A 17,892-nucleotide genomic window follows, 5' to 3' on the forward strand; every position below is an offset into this window, starting at 1 on the left:
GGGTAATTCTAATATTAGTTTATAAACCAATAAAGTAGTAAAAAACAGTTTTAACATGGCATGTGCACTTTTAATAATTTTAATCATTTTATCTCTGAATTGTCCTTATTGGTCTGATAATCAGAACAAAATTACACCTTCAAAGGACATCAAATTTAGAGTTAAGGTGGCTGTGAACCAGTTTAAGAATTAATCAACTGTCTGATGTGTGAGCATGCAAGAAAATATACCTAGTTTATATTAGAATAAATAAATAAATAAATAAATAATTTTTGTTGGTATTTCACAATTTTCAAGGATTGTACTTTCTGGTACAGATGAGCAGAAGGATGTGGGAGAGTAGATTTTTAAAATGTCTTTGATCTGGGTTCACAAAGTTTAAACTTAACTGAAAGAAGACGGTGAAAATAGTAGATGGTCTTACCTGTAGATGCCCACCAAAACCCATTGTGACGTTAGGTTTTAGACCTACCTGCTCACAGGTGTGCTAAGTTCTTTAAAAAGGACATGGTTGGGTGGAGCAATCTAGAGTACCTTGGCTCTGTCCCCTCCCAGGTCCAATGGCAACAACTAATACATCGGTGTGTTATCAGCATTATTTTAAATCCAAAACACAGTAACAAACCAGCTACTAGGAGGAAAATTAACTCTATCCCAGCCAAAACAAGAACAAAAGCAAAATCTATATACAAACTCAAGAGATTGAACATATGAGATGTTTTGCTTAGATTGAGTTTTAGCATACTCTGATAAAGTTGTTTCTTGCCCCTGGAAAGGGAAATACAGGGCTACATAAAACTGCTATTTGATTCATCCAGCTGGGCAAACATAGCATTTGCATGCTGAAGAATATTAAGACTACAAAACAATATTATTTACATTGTGTTATTTACCATGTTGTGTAAAAAGGCATCAAAGTGCATAAAGAAATTTGCTTTGATAACGGGAACATTAAAATGAGAAAATGAGTTACTAGCTCTTTTGGTGTATTAAAAAATGAAAAGAAGAAGAAAAGCTTGTGTTTATTTCCTCTCAGGCCATATTTCATACTAAGAAAACTGGCAGGAAGCCAACATAATCATGATGTATCTCAGTGGGCGAATTCTCATAGAAAAAGAGAATCAAAAAGCATTCGTATGTTAACTAATAAGTAAATACTATTGCCTTGTTTGGAATGCACTTGTAAAAATATTGTGCTTTTAAGTAAAGAGTGTCTACATCTAATATCTACATCTTAAAGCTTTTATTTAATGATTCCCTAACAGCTTCTATTGCATCGACCTGTAATGATCCTGGGACACCACAAAATGGCACTAGATATGGAGACAGCAGGGAGCCTGGGGATACAACCACCTTTCAATGTGACCCTGGCTATCAGCTTCAAGGACAAGCTAAAATTACATGTGTACAACTGAATAACCGATTCTTCTGGCAACCGGATCCTCCTACATGCATAGGTAATTAGCTGAAATGTTATTCTCTGTTTATAATTAATACAGATCATATTTCTTGTTCAACTGGTGGGCATATGAGGCTAACGCTGGAGTAATGCTCTCCATAGAAACCAGTTATTTCATACTTCTGGTCACCAACAACCACATTCTTAATAATAACAGTATTTTTGGATGTCATTTTCTCACTCTATTCTTTAAACTTTATGAACATTTGAAATTAACAATGTCTGACAGAAACAATTAAAATAATTATTTAAAATTATTATTTTAAAAATAATTAAATATTAACAAATATTAAAACATTAAAATAATATTTAAATAGCTGTAAGTTTACTTCTCTAAAGTTCAAAGTCTTGACTTTGCTCCTTGCCAGGCTCATATTACTTGAGATCACAAATTCAACCAGGGCATGTTTGTTACTGCCCTGACTGCCTCCAGTCTAAACCTCTTTCATGAGTTCATACACACTGGTGAGCACCAGGTGCTCAACAACACTTCTTTGGTTGGTGTAATGCTTCTCCTCTTCCAGTATATAACAAATACTCCAGTTTCATAAAGATGGGATTAAGTAGCAGCAACAATATACAGGAATTCCTATTCAGCTTAATATTTTGTTCTTTTAGGAAGAGCTTTTTTTGTGCTTTTGAATATGAAGAGAGCACATATTATTTTTGGAAAATACAAGTGGGAATGTTCAAATGTGTATTTACTCTTATTTAACAGCTAACAAACACTTGTAAATTTAACATGTGACCATATTCCCATTTCTTTTTACATTGTGACAGCTGCATGTGGAGGAAACCTGACAGGCCCAGCAGGAGTTATTTTATCACCTAACTATCCACAGGCATATCCTCCTGGGAAAGAATGTGACTGGAGAATAAAAGTAAACCCCGATTTTGTCATTGCCTTGATATTCAAAAGGTACAAGTTCTAGATGAATGTCTCTGTTTAATGGGATTTTAAATGTCACTTCTCATCATCTGTTATTTCTTAACGCTTCTAATTATATTTCATGGATGAGACGTGGAGTATACCAATAATATGTGCTATATCATTGCTTCAAAATAACAGAAAAGTTTTAACAGAAAAAGAAAAGTGACAAGTTATATGTTACTTTTGATTTCAGATATATACCATAGCAAAAAAAAAAAGAAAAAAAAAAAAAAAAAAGGTAATATTTTAGTCTACTTAGTCAAGAAAAAAAAGATGTTTCAATAATGTTGGCTCATTGTTTTGAAGAAATTTTATTTACTCAACATACCATCATCAACCTATATTTGTTGTATACATTTTTAACACAAATTGAAGTTCATGTAGTCATATTCATGTGTTCAGTTTATCATTTCTATTTGAATCAGGCCTATATAATCATCTTGGCTGCTGTATGTATGGATGGAAGTGCACAACTTTTTCTTCCTTTGGTTCTGTATCCTGAACTTGATTGTTAAGCTAATGATGACGTTGCTCTCTGCTTCAGCAGTATGGAGATCAATTATGCTTCTTTTAGTAAAAGATAATGGGATGTTGATAATTTTGTTGTGTAAATTTTGCACCTTTTTTTTTTGGAAAACACAGTTTTCTGTATTGGCTGACTTCTAATAAAATATTGCAATGACATAAATGAAATAATCAAACCTGAGAGACCTGAAAATTATATAATCAATAATACGAACATTCTGTTCTTTGGGTATTTCTTGAAGTAGCATTAGTTGCCCACTAATTACACATTTGAAAATACATGTACCTCATGATAAGCAGTATATGTCTTGGACTGCCTAAGCTCAAATGCTTCATTTCAAGTAAGATGGAAGAAACTTAGAGTTCATGCTGCAGTTCCAGTGCATTTTACAAAAAATTGCAGTCCAGTAGCACACAGTGGGCATCTAAAGTCTTTCCTTATTTTGATGTTCTGATTTCAAGATAGAAATCTTCCTCAGAAATCTGAAATAAAAGATTATGCAGTTGCTTCCCAAGTTTTTAATGCTACCTTTCCCAAACTGTCTGATATTACAAAATATTCTTGGAATATTCTCATCCTTCTTATAGCTGATGGTGATATAGAGTATTTTAAACTCTAGGTTGTGGCATTGTTAATCTTGTAAATATTTTCAGAAAGCTGAAAAAAATTGTAATACATATTAATGATTTGGAATATCTTGTGTATAACAGTACTAACTGATATAATAGGAAGACAAACACAAATCTGACCACCATACTTGCAACAAAGCAAAATACTTATTTTCTCTTTCATTTTACAAAGGCAATTAGAAAGAAAAATATCCACTCAATTCTGCTTTTTTAATTTAGTTTTACTTTTCAGATGTTTTTCTCAGTGTTCCTAATACTTCCTTTCTATCTACCTCTGTATACATTTACAGTATAAAAGCCCATATTTTTATCTTTATATTGTCTCAGAACTCATCTCAATTACCTTCCTCTGAAGGACAGCCTGTTTGTATTATATTCATAATTGTGTTGTATAAATATATACATGTCATAAAATATGACATAGGTGGTTTAGTGAGTGGTAAGAATATTAATTATTAATTGTAATTTATCATAATTCTATGATATAATTTGGGTATGAACAAAGACAAGCTCCAGGACAGAGATCTGTCCACATGAAAGCATCTTGTTTCTCAGGTAGTGAATTTCTGTTTATGATGGGTGGAGTTAGTATCATGTAGTTTAGCGAACTAAAAGCTTGACTTTTAATTTAAGCAAGTTGTGATTCATCCCATCTTGAGAACAGTGTTTAAGATAGGTGGGAGCATATGCTTTGTTTTCATTTACTGTAGACAGAGCCTAAACAATGGCCTTATAGTAGATCTTACATAAAGCTGGAGGTGTTTGTTTCGTTGGTAAGGAGAACTCCATCTAAAGCTCGTAAATGTTCATGTTTTAAAATACGTTCATTTCTGGAGAAGAAAATGTGTAAGGCAGAAGATTGGCACCCACAATCATAGTTGCGTTTAATTCATGAAAAAGAAATTAAGACTTAATTCTCTTTTTCCTTTATTTTCAGTTTCAATATGGAACCCAGTTATGATTTTCTACATATTTATGAAGGAGAAGATTCCAACAGTCCTCTAATTGGCAGTTTTCAAGGCTCACAGGCTCCTGAAAGAATAGAGAGCAGTGGTAACAGTCTGTTTCTGGCTTTTCGCAGTGATGCTTCTGTTGGAATGTCAGGATTTGCTATTGACTATAAAGGTATCGTTCTCACCATAATTTGTGGAAAAATATTAAAGGAAAGAAATGTTACTTAGGGTTTATTGAGATTCAAACCTGTTTACTTGTAGATGTATTCATATTGAACTGGCAAGTACTCCTTTACATCAATGTAGGTTTTAAAAACTATTTTCTGTAAATGTGTTGAGTAACACAGAAATCCTCTTACATGAAATCTCTTTCATATTACTTATGCATATTTTCATCTTCCAGAAAAAAAAAAAGTAACAATAGAAGATACACATCGAAAGTAGCATTTGCAAAGGAATTGTAGAATAATGGAATTGTCTCACCCAATTAGAATACATGATTGTTGATGCTTCCTTGCTGATACATACCAATACATTTTCCCTTCCACTTTGTTGTTGAATCTACATACACATTTCTGAATTACTACTGCAGGAGACCCTTTGCATTTTTGTTTTCAGGGGACAAAAGGAGAGAAAAGGTGGGGGGAAGGAGGGAGCTAGTGGTATATATTACTAACCAGAGAATGTGTTATATTTTATTTTTATTAGGGATAGACACACATTCTCACACACTTAAAATGATGGTTTGTTTTCTGGTCAACATGCTGTCTCTGGCTTGATTGTCATCTCTGCTCAGGTTTATCAAGCTGTTTCTCAGAAGCAGAGTTGCAGCCTCAGCTTCTTGTTCTTGACAGTGGAAGTAAACCACAGAACATACATGTAAAGAATTGTGATGGTTTTACTCAGCTGGGCAGCTGAGTCCCACTAAGACCACTCCCTCACTCCCCTTCTTCAAAATGAAAGGGGGAGAAAATATGATGCAAAGCGCTCGGGTTGAGATAAGGATGGGGAGATCACTCACCTGTTATCATCACAGGCAAAACAGACTTAACATAGGGAGATTAATGTAATTTATTACCTATTACTAACAACCTAGAGCAATGCGAAACAAAGGAAAGAAACTAAAATCACCCTTTCCCCATCCACCCTCTTGTACCTCCTCCCTCCAAGTGGCACAGGGGAATGGGGAATGGGGGCTGCGGTCAGTCCCTGATGCTTTGTCTCTACTGCTCCTTCACGGTCACTCCCTGCCCCTGCTCCACGTGGGGACCCTCCCACGGGATGCCGTTCTTCCCGAACCGAGCCTGCGGGGGCTGCCCACAGGTAGGAGCTCTTCAAGAACTGCTCCCACATGGCTCCGTACCACAGGGTCCATCCCCCAGGAGCAATCTGTTCCATCACAGGTCCCCCACAGGTGGCAGCTCCCCACAGCCCCCTGCTCCTATGTGGGCTCCTCTCCACGGGCTGCAGCTCCGGCCCGGGGCCTGCTCCTGCGGGGGCTCTCCATGGGCCACAGCCTCCTCCAGGCCACATCCACCTGCTCCACCAGGGGCTCCTCCACGGACTGGCAGCATGGAGATCTGCTCCATGTGGGACCCATGGGCTGCAGGGGGACAGCCTGCTCCACCAGCGGCCTCTCCACAGGCCACAGGGGAACTGCTGCTCCATGCCTGGAGCACCTCCTGCCCTTCTTTTGCACTCACTTTGCAGGGCTGCTTCTCACTCCTCACTCTCCCAGCTGCTGTTGTGCAACAGGTTTTTTTTTCCTTCCTTCAGTCTGCTCTCCCAGAGGCCCACCCAGCGTTGCTCCCTGGCTTGCCTCTGGCCAGTAGCAGGTCCCTTGTGGAGCCGGCTGGTGCTGGCTCTGCTTTGACATGTGGAAGCTGCTGGGCTCTGCTCACAGAAGCCACCCCTGCACCCCCCTGCCCTGCTACCAAAACATTGCCACATAAACCCAATACAAGAATGTAAGAACAAAAACATCAAAAGAGAATAGAGATATGGTGCCAATAGAGGGAGGTTAAAAATAACTATTACATCATTCTTGTATTTATTCTGCATCTTTCATTCAGCATCACACATTATTCTACACATTGGCATGGCTTTTCTTCCCAATGTCATTGTCATTTCAATTGTCAAAATGTAGTCTCCATTCGTATCTGAAAAAATGAAAAAAATAATAAAATAAGGGAAAACCGTTAGCTTGGAATGTAGGCCTGCATGGAAAAAATGGGAATTTGAGCAGAACTTAATAAGGAGATAAAAGATGATCTCTACAAATGTTCAACTATGCTAAGTAAATATGTTTTAGCTGTGTGTATTTTCTGTTCTCAGCATAGGCTGATATACATGTATGTACCTCTACGCAACTGTAAGTTAAATGAAATATAAAATATATATATGAGCAGAACAGCATATTTTGAAAAGTTATGTTCAATATGAAGTTTGTGCCTAGTAATTCAATACTATAATTACGCTCGTTAATATTTTATATAAAAATTATTTATTTTCATTTCTGCTTATTGACACCAAGTTTTGCATTCTGATAATTTCCCTTAAGTGTTTCATTAAAATACATGCTTTATTAACATTTAATAAGGGAAGGAGGCATGGAGTAAAATTTGACTATGAACTTGATTCCAGAATTTTTCAGTAAGAAATCTTTGCCTCCCATTTATATTAGGCGTGTACTTGCCTCCTAAAGAGTTCAGATATTTAGCAAAATATTCTTTAAAAAAAATCTGTAACATTTTTTTTTTCATAAATTGTAAAGTAACTGAGTTGTATAAACTGTATAAATGTAAAGCAACTGCTTTTTTAAGAAAAAAAAAAAAAAAAGTATGGCATAGCTATTAACTGTATAATAATACTTAGTTTTCATTTCATTTTTATAAAGAATATTCTACCCCTTAATCCCACCTATTTGAAGATCACCTCAATCATATTCTTTAAACAAAGTCATTTCTAATGTACATTATTTCTCCCTTCCCTCTTCTTTGTATTTTAACTTGCCATATGTTATGAGTGAAATCCCACTGTTGTTAAAATCAATGTCAACACTCACTTTGATTTAAACATTTCATACTACTTAGCTCATGGCAGAAAATAACTGCTGTGCTTATATCATTAGAGTTCAAGCTCCAGTTATTCGATCTTCTTAAGTATGAAACATAAAGTAAAAATACATTTTAAAGTTATTCTATAGTATGGCAGCTTTCTACCCAGAAGTTATTGTACTGAGAATGATGTTTGGTTAAAAAAGACAGTAGTGTTAAGTTGTAGTTTCTAGAAATCAGCTTTTCTTCTACATTACTAGATGTCATTGAAATCATTCATCCTGTGGGCATTTCTACTAAGAAAAGGTAGAAAGAAAATGTTGCAAGTTAGGTCTTCTCTGTATAATTTCCTTGGCTGGAAAAACTAATCTAATGCAAACATCCATGATCTTGTAAACATACAGAAACAAGAAAAATATTTTAATTATCTGGTGAAAAAATGTAAACTGACTAGAAAACAAACAAACAATCAAAAAAAAACCCAACACACTCTGAAAGTTGTTTTCAGTGTTTGAGATATATATATATATAGTTATATATATAGTTAATATATAGTTATATATATAGTTAATATATATAGTTATATATAGTTAATATATATATATTAAGTTAAAAGTGCATGTAGATTTAATTCCATTCATTTTAACAGAAAAGCCACGGGAAGCTTGTTTTGATCCTGGAAACATCATGAATGGGACAAGAATTGGAACAGACTTTAAGCTTGGTTCAACTATTACTTACCAGTGTGACTCTGGATATAAAATTATTGATCCTTCAACTATAACATGTGTAATTGGTGCAGATGGAAAGCCAGCATGGAACAGAGCATTGCCATCTTGTAATGGTATGTACCAATGGTATCTTACCAATTCCCCTGTCCTCCTGGGGATACCTGATTATACGTTTTTATGTGTTTTAGGACATGGGATAATTGCACATGCAGAGAATATAGGAGGAACACAATTATGAAAGTGTTGGTGTAGAATACAGGTAGACAGACCTTTAAGATTCATTCATGGTATCCTTCCAGCACAGGCCTGGAACCTAGGCTTTGTCTTGAAGACAGCTAGTGGTAAAGAGAACAGCATATTAAACAATATGTCATCAGATAATTTGTTAAATTTCAGTCAATCTGAGTCTACAGATTTCTCTAAATATCTGATATTGATTGTTTCTACATTTGATTGCAACTACATCGTATTAAATACAAAGAGAGAACTAGTGAATAAAGTTACTTATGGGAAAGGTTTCAGCTACAGTATCCTGACAGTACTTTCTGGACTTGCTTTATATTCAGAGGAAAATAAACCTGGATTATCAAGCAGAAAGAAAAAAAAAAAGTCTCCTTAGTCCTATTTTTAAATAGGACTACTTAGAAAAAGGTTTCATAGGAACTTGGTACACTACAGGTATGCTTAAAAATTATACTTATATCAAATATGTATTTTCATATGAATAGATCAAATTATAAAATTATAATAAAAATAAAAATACAATATAAAATAAAAAAATAAATTAAATTAAAAAATTATAATATTTTTAATAAAAACACACAAAATCCACCTTTCTACCTCTTTTGATTTATATTAATCAGCTTCACTATGCCAACTAAAACTGAATTAATGCAAGTCAATAAGTGATACTTAAATTGCAAGACATAACATGTTTTTATCCTGTTATAACACAATTCCTGACAAATGACAATTAGTCTAAGCAACATTTCTGCATACTTTCCTGTCTGACAGCTTATCCTTTACTGTAGTAAAAATGAAAGGTATACAAAATACATTATGTTCCCTTTCATGTCTAGCTGAAAGATGAATACAGTAGGTTAAAAAAAAGAAGAAGAATGTAATTGTCTATTTATGAATATATGTTTGTTTTCGAACATTGATCAGAACTCTTAGAATATCTTTTCTTTCAGAGATGTTCCTCCAAGGTCTTAATTTTCAAGACTGTAATGAAGACAAGATATTTTTAGAGGAGGTGAATGACATACTAGGAGTTTTCTAATTCTGGTTGGATTTGGTCTTACCTATTTCACTGTTTTCTGTCAATAACAGTTCAAAAAACACAGTGAAAAGGGAAAGAACACAAGTGGGTTTATTCTACTTTGCAGATATTCCTAATAAATCTACTTCATTTACAATTGGAAAATACGTTTGATTTTCTGTTATCATACTGTGGAAAGTATTTTTAAAATAAAGACAAAGAGGAATTATTAGTTTTTCTCAGGATGATGCAAAACTACCGGTACCTGATGTAGATTAATCCCTGTAGGCAGCTAAGCACCACAAAGCCGTTTGCTCACTCTAGGGAAGGGAATCAGAAGAGTAAAAGTGAGAAAACTACTCATGGGCTGAGATAAAGACAGTTTAACAGGTAAAGCAATAGCTGAGTCTTGAATTAAAGTAAAATAAGGAATTCATTCACTACTTCCCATCAGCAGGCAGATATTTAGCCATTTCCAAGAAAGCAGGGCTTCATAACACATAACAGTTACTTGGAAAGACAAACACCACAATTCCAAACATCCTTTCCCTCCTCCCCCCCCCCCCCCCCCCCCCCCCTTCTACCCCCCAGTTTTTATTGCTGAACTATAAACATTATAGGGTGTGGAATATCCTTTTGGTCAGTTGGAGTCAGCTGTCCTGGCTATGTCCCCTCCCAACTTCTTGTGCACCCCAAGCCTCCTCACTGGCAGGGCTGCATGAAAAATGGAATTTGGGAAGGCTTTGATGCTGTATAAACACTGTTCAGTAATAGCTAAAACATCATTGTGTTGTCAAGGCTGTTTTGGTAACAAATCCAAATCATAGCATGATATGAGCTACTATGAAGAAAATTAATTCTGTCCCAGCCAAAACCAATACAGTATGTAGAAATGTACCCCAAAACATGTAGTCCTGCAGTCTGTGTTGTGCAGGGCAGGTCAGATATAGAGGAGTAGCTGTAGTTTTTGTCAAATTGTAGTTAACAATGTTTCCCTTCTGAGTTTTTTTAGAACTATGCCTAAATATAGTATCAGAATTTTTTAGAATGAATGAAAGAGAGTTTGCTTCTATGAAATTTTATTTATTTGAGTGAAACTGACCACAGTCATGAAAGCTACAGTTAGCAGTTTGTGTTTGGCACATCAGTTCCTGCTTTATGAACATGAATGTGTTCACATCATATAAACAAAGCAGGCTGATGACATCATGTACATAAACAAAGCAGGCTGATGGAACTAATATTACAGACCTATACCATATTTGAAGTTTTTCTTCCTTTCTCTCTCTCTCTCTCTCTTTTTTTTTTTTTTTTTTTTTTTGGTGCTGGAACACTGACAACAGCTTGAGGGTTTTTTTTTTTGTGTGCCTTTTTTTCAAATGCATATAGAATACTTACACATACGCACACATACGGAGTATACACACAGATACAGATATATAGATGTACATGTACATCCATACACACACATATATGTTGTCGACGGAGGGAAGATAAGCGCACTCAATATGAGTGATCAGCAAGCTCCATTTTATTGCCCGAATAGCCTAACTTTAATAGTGAACTTAACAGGGGCGGACAGTGTCTCACACAAGATCATTGGTCAAAAACACTCAGACAAACAGTTACAAGAAAACAACCCCACCTGCAAGAAAAGAACCCCTTGTGATTAGCAGTCACGTAAACCTTGTCCTTGAAGCCAGCTGCTGGTAACAGTATTTTCTGAGTTCCTTAATTGGGCGATGTGGGAGTCATAGCAGTGGGAGCTTCTCACAGTTACTCTGGCAGCTTGGTTTGCTCAGCTACAGCAGGCCCTGAGATTTTCTAAGGCCTACCCCTTGTTGCTTAAAGCAAGCTCAAATTGAACAATTGTTCCACGGGCACATGTCCACGTCCTGTATGCCAATTCCCAACACATATACAGAATCTAATCTAAGATGCAGATAGAATTATGGATTATGCTGATTTAAGGATGTCGTCGTTTCAGCTGGGATGGAGTTAAATTTCTTAACAGTACCCACTCTTTTACTGTTGGAAAACTTGTTCAAGGTGTGTTGTGCTTCATTGTTCAGGTCATTAACAGTGATGTTAAGCAGCATTGGCCCCACTGTTGATCACTGGAGATACACCACTGGTCACTGGTCTCCAAATGGACTTTTTGCCCCTGGTCACCCTCTGGACCTAACTGTTCAGTCAGTTTTCAATCCACCTCACCGTCCACTATCTAACCCATGCTTTGTCAGCTTGACTATGAGGATGTTATGGCACACAGTGTCCAAATCATTACTGAAATTGAGGTAAACATCTACTTCTCTCCCTTCATGCAGGCTAGTCACCTCTCTGTACAAGGCCATCATGTTGGTTAAGCATGATTTCCCCTTTGTAAATCCCTGTTGGGTATTTCTGATTGCCTTGTTCTACATGTGTGTAGAAATTGGTTTCCAAGATCAGTTTCTCCATTGTCTTCCCAGGGACTAAGGTGAGACTGACCAACCTGTAGTTTCCTGAATAGTCCTTCTTGCCATTCTTGAATATGAGTTACATTTGCTCTCTTCCAGTCTTTGGGAACTTTTGATTTTCATGATGTTTCAAGGATAATTTAGAGTGGCCTTTCAATGACATCAGCCTCAGGAATCGCGGGAGCAGAGCGTCTGGCCTGATGGACTTAGGTTTGCCCAGTTTAAGTACTTAACCTGGACTTCCACTACTGAGGATAAGCCTTCTTTGCTCCAGACTTTCCTTATGGTCTCAGAAGGAGGTCTGGGATTTCTGAAGATTTGTCTTAGTGGTAAAGACTGAGGCAAAGGAGGCATTAAGTGCCTAGGCTTTCCTTTGTTCTTTTTCACCGGGTCACCTGCCTCATTCAGCAATAAGCCCGTATTTTCTCCAATCTTCAATTTCCTGTTAATGTACTTTTAGAACCTGTTTTTGTTGCCCTTCAGATACCTTGCCAGATTCAACTCCAGGTGGATCATGGCTGTCAAAACACAAATAATCCCTGCACAGTATTATCCCTGGACAGTATATTTCTTTCCACAGCCATACACCTAGGTGCAAATAAAAAAGCAGAAGCAGATCCCCCCCACACAAAAAAAAAAAAAAAAGGAGAAAATGCATAGGGCTTGAATAGCATTTATGTTACAAAAGAACAGAATCTAACAGAACAAACAAATACAAATATTTAAGCAAAGCCATAAAGTATATTAGAAATTAAACCAAAATATAAAATACAAAAAGAAAATCATTTTAGCACTTAGCATTTTAAAATTTAGCATTTTAGCAAAAAAAAAAAAAATCATTTTAGCATTTAGCATTTTAGCATCAAAGCAAAATCAATTGCCTCTATGGTCAAATGCTAGTCTGACTAACAGGGTTGCAAGAGATACCAAACAGGTTACCAGCAAAATAAAGTTTTATATCCCTTTTCTTTACCATATCACATAGAGGACATGACAGAGGAAGGAAGTGCCTCCATCAGCTAAAAGCAAATGTAATATTCACTCATGACAAATCACATTATTGTTTTCATTTTGGTTGATTAAAAATTTAATTGTATGACCTCAGGCAGCCTAACAGCATTTTATAATATGCCTGATTTTTAAAAGTATATATATTTTTCAATATAAAATCAACACAAAAGAGGAATTAAGATGGACTTTTTTTCCCCCTCAGAGGTTCTTGATTCAGTAACCTTTTTTTTAAACAGATGTGCAAGAAAAATAGCAAGTGTTTCTTCCCTCCATGTGGTGAATATCTGAAGCACCCATAGCAGCAGGATGAATTGTTTTACTTATTAAAAGTGCAGAATGAAGCTTTTGCTATGGCATTGCAATAGTTTAGTTTTAATGCCTTATGAATTACACTTGTAGTACAACAACATTCTGTATAACTTAAGCAGTTATGAAATGGTTATAAACCACTGAATTGTAGTGTAGAACTAAAATTAATAACCTGTGCTTCACCTTGTAAACTGGAATGCTTTTCGTGTTTTGGGGGCTGTAGAATCTTTGACACAAGATTCAAACTTAAATTTAAAAAGCAACATTAATTTTCCTTAATTTTTAAAGCAGAATAAATCTTATTTCTTAAACAGTAATTTGCTATTAAAATAATATATTTAATTATAACACTGTATAAAATATGACATTAAAAATTAAAGGAAATTTTCTTTTGAATCCTCTATTTTTACACCCAGAAATAATGTTCTAGAATGGACAGACAGAGCTCCTAAAAAAATGTATTTTGGCAAAATAGAGAACAATGTCTCATACAGCATGCATTTCAAGGATCATAATATAGATAATTAAAAATTTAAAATTTTACAGAATATTATTTTTCAACCAAATTAAACCTTTCAGTACTTAACCAATAATAACAAATATATATAACTTTCTTCTGATTTGTTAGAATTGTTCTATATTTATTCAACATAAATGCTGAAGCAAGGGATAGAGGATGAATTAGTTATCCATAGCTCTGAGACATCACTTTAATTTTCTGCCTCAGTGATTATAATTCTTATTCCAAGGTGACAATTAATACATTGCAATGTCTATTCTAAATTTGTTTGTTGTGTCTATTCTAACACTGTATGTCCAAAGAAGCAGAAATTACTAAGTGAAAGATCAAGTACCTTGATGCTGTTAAAGTTGCATCAAAGAGTATTGTAAATTTGTACTATTAATATTTTTAAACTATGCTAAAAAGAGAGAATTTCTATACTAAATTGAATTGATTACTCTAAAGACAATGGAAAAGAGTTTAGTTAAGGATACTGGAAGCAAGATTGTTAAATAGTTGTTTTGACCGTCAATTTATCAGAAGTTATAAGGAGTAAGAAAGGCATTTAAAAAAAAAAAAAAGTTAGTCAGTGATCCTGATTCGTATTCTATGTGATTTTTTTTCCAAAAAAGCTGACTTTTTTGTAAGTCAATTGTAAATACTAAGAAAGGGCAAGAGATGGAGTTGATCTAATAATCTTTACAGAAACTGACCAGAGATTAGTCTGATGTTTGGAAGAAACAATAAAACATACAAACAAACCCACAACCTCCCACAGCCTGTTGGAGAAAATATGTTCCTTACAAGATAGCTAGATCATTTGTAGTTGAACATGAAAGATGAGGAGTATTCAAAGATGATATGCCTGTGACCATATGCCAAATATTTTAGGATCAGTGTTGGAATTGAAACTTATATAAGAGCCCAAATGGAATGGAAGATACCAGTGAGCCATGCAAACAGATTTGTTCTGTAGGTATGTCTAATGCTGTGATATAAGAAAGAAAATAAAACTGGGGAAAAAAAAATTATATATATATATATATTACATTTATTTACATTTATATATATTTATATTTATATTTATATTTATATTTATATTTATATTTATATTTATATTTATATTTATATTTATATTTATATACATTTATAATATATTATATATATTACATTTACTAGCTTATATATATATATATATATATATATATATAAGCTAGTAAATGTAATCAATGTGTTTCCATTCTCTGATAAAGTGAAAAAAAAAAAAAAGTTCCTTTCTATAGCAATTTAAAGATGAGAATGTCCAAAACATACTGTAGGAATGAACAGCCACAGTATGAAAAAACCCTGATCATCACTATATGGCATTCTGTCAGAGACCTAAATAGATTATGTTGTTAACAAAATTATAACTTAATAAAAGTGAATAATTTGAATTTTTCTATTATTGTAAGTTCAGATCTGAAAACTAATGTTTATTCAATCCAGTATGAATCAGAAGTGATAATTACTGAATTAGCAAAGACCTAGTAGTATATAACAATTATATATATATATATAATATATATATACATCCTGCAAAGTATTTCATTGCATATACCATTGCATGGGTAGGGATTGAAAGGTCTTTACCCTCAGTAAGGCAAAGAACTCAAGAAAAATGGAAAAGTTAGTTTACAAAACTCTGTCGCCTTTCTCTAAAACATAAAAGCAAACATAAAAAAAAAAAAAAAAAAAACACACAAAAGGAAGCAAAGTATGTTAGAAATGTAAATTCTGAAGTTGAATTATACAGGTGTTTCCATTAAAGAATTAATAAATCTTTGGACTTTATTTCAAAAAGGTATTTTTAAATCTTAGCAGGCACAAAAATGGTTTATTGAGTCATAAAATAACTGTTTAATAAAGTAGGTATGACTTACATGAACAGAAATTGTACAGATTGAACTTGTACAGATTGAATTGAACTACAGATTGAATTGTACAGGTTGACACATTTGAACATTGCAAAGTTTAAAGCATGAAAAATATAAAATAATCTAAAATAAGTATTGTATAGGAAATACTGAAAATGTCTGAAAATGATCTGCTTTTTTTTTTTTTTAATCAATTACTCTGAATAAGTGAATACACAAGTGAAGAAGTTTTTTTTTTTGATAGTATTTTACTGGCAGATATGATGAAAACAAATTTCATACAAAGCTAGGAAACTAACTGAGAGTAGGTGCACTAATTAATTCAAGTCTCAGACATAATAGTTTTTGTTATTCATTACACGATCCTTAATGTTGACATTAAATGTTATCCTTTCAAACCATAGTTTTGCCCACAAAATCAGATAATACTTATTCTATAGGCAAAACTGAGAGTTCTGTTTAGGATAAACTTGAGTGTCGTATCACTGCACTGGTAAAGTTTACATCTTCAAGAAACTTTGGAATTTGTTTTAAATTAAGCATAATTATGTACTTTTATGTATATACTTTATATTATATATTTTCCATTCCGGTGAAATGTTCATGACTTGAGAATTTAATATTGCAGCTTTGTGGCTTAGGTTCTGGTATCCTCAAACCAAGAAGAGAAAAAATAAAGGCTTTAAAGTCATGTCATAAACTGATTTCTTGTGATACCTGACTTTTACCTATTCAGCCTATTAATAGACTAAACTTCCCATCTTCTATCTATCATTACACTGGATTTTTTAATAATTCATATAAGCAGCTAAAAGTAGATACATTTGTAGTACTAATTGCTGCCTGATAGGGAATTTAAACCTGTAGAAATATTTCAAGGGTGATTTAAAAACCCATTTGCTGCCAGGGTCTGCTCCATAAAGGTAGTTAAATTGGGAGCTGAGGGTGAACAAAGCGCAGGCAGTGCCCTCTGGCTAGGCACAGTCCCACAACAAGACCAGAGTGAGCAGAGCCACGGGCTCTAGCATTGGTAGCTCCAGACCAGCAAGCTTGTTGGTCTACCTGGAACCCAAGGTAGACCTCAGGGCTGCTTTCCAAGCACTCGCTAAAATGTGATCTGTTGTATGGAAGATTCACAGAGGAGAATAATTACTTTGTTCTTTACAGTAGAAAGTATTTATTTACATCATGCAATAATTTTTTCCTTGATTAAAAATAAAAGTAGCTGTGAAGAGTTTGTCTTACTCTTTCAGTTTAGCTTTACAGAGGAAATAACTGAAGAATTTTTTATATGTATTATCTGTGTGCTCTTACAATAATCATCTGGGAAGTTAGAAAAAAACAAGGCAATTTAAGCATATGTTCACAAAGTATGGCATTCTGCACAGGGTGCTCTTAACATATCCACATATTTCTCTGAGACAAAAGATAACTGTATACTGCCACTTATATATGCAGTAGTAATCACTACCATATTTTTTTTCTTGAACTTTTCTTTTTATACAGATATATAGATACGTAGATATCTATAGACAAATATCTATAGGTAGATATCTATATATATCTATAGATAAAAACAGATAGATATACACGTAACTTGTGAAAACAGAACAGAAAAGAAGAAAAAACAAAAACCACAACACTTAAATTCTGTTTACAGCTTCTTTCAATTAATTTGTACTTCCAGTCCTATACAAATACTTGTAGTCAGGTAAAACTCTCATAGTCCAATTTTAAGTGGTTTTAATAAAAAATATATCCTTGAAAAGAACCGTTAGATCTGTCTCTGTAGGAAAATAAACAAGGACTAAAGCACTAAACTGTCATTTTGTAGTACAGGTTTGCAACCTCAGACTGAACTGACGCAGATAGGAGTAGCTACAATTCAAACAACACTTCTTTCTGTTTTGATTTCAGCACCATGTGGAGGACAGTATACTGGATCAGAGGGAGTGGTTTTATCACCAAGCTATCCTCATAATTACACTGCTGGACAGATGTGCCATTATTCAATAACTGTACCTAAAGAATTTGGTAAGAATTTATTCTTTTGACTTATCAATCATTAATCATAGTTCTACTGTTCAAATGTCCTTTATGTGGAATAGTGACCTTGGATTTTCAATATATTGCAAATTGCTTATCAAAA

The 17,892-nt window shown here is 34.3% G+C and overlaps 1 protein-coding gene across 1 annotated transcript in view; it reads left to right on the forward strand.

Moving 5' to 3' along the window:
- The window catches only part of CSMD1 (CUB and Sushi multiple domains 1), a 1,184,580-nt gene that overhangs the window by 974,471 nt on the left and 192,217 nt on the right, over positions 1–17,892 (forward strand). The window contains exons 27-31 of the mRNA XM_082756691.1: positions 1,266–1,457; positions 2,240–2,378; positions 4,483–4,670; positions 8,204–8,398; positions 17,661–17,777. Coding sequence (XP_082612817.1) covers positions 1,266–1,457; positions 2,240–2,378; positions 4,483–4,670; positions 8,204–8,398; positions 17,661–17,777 — 831 coding nt within the window. The remainder of the gene's footprint in view (positions 1–1,265; positions 1,458–2,239; positions 2,379–4,482; positions 4,671–8,203; positions 8,399–17,660; positions 17,778–17,892) is intronic.

Source organism: Aythya marila (assembly GCF_965140915.1).
Source record: "Aythya marila genome assembly, chromosome: 3".
NCBI lineage: Eukaryota > Metazoa > Chordata > Aves > Anseriformes > Anatidae > Aythya > Aythya marila.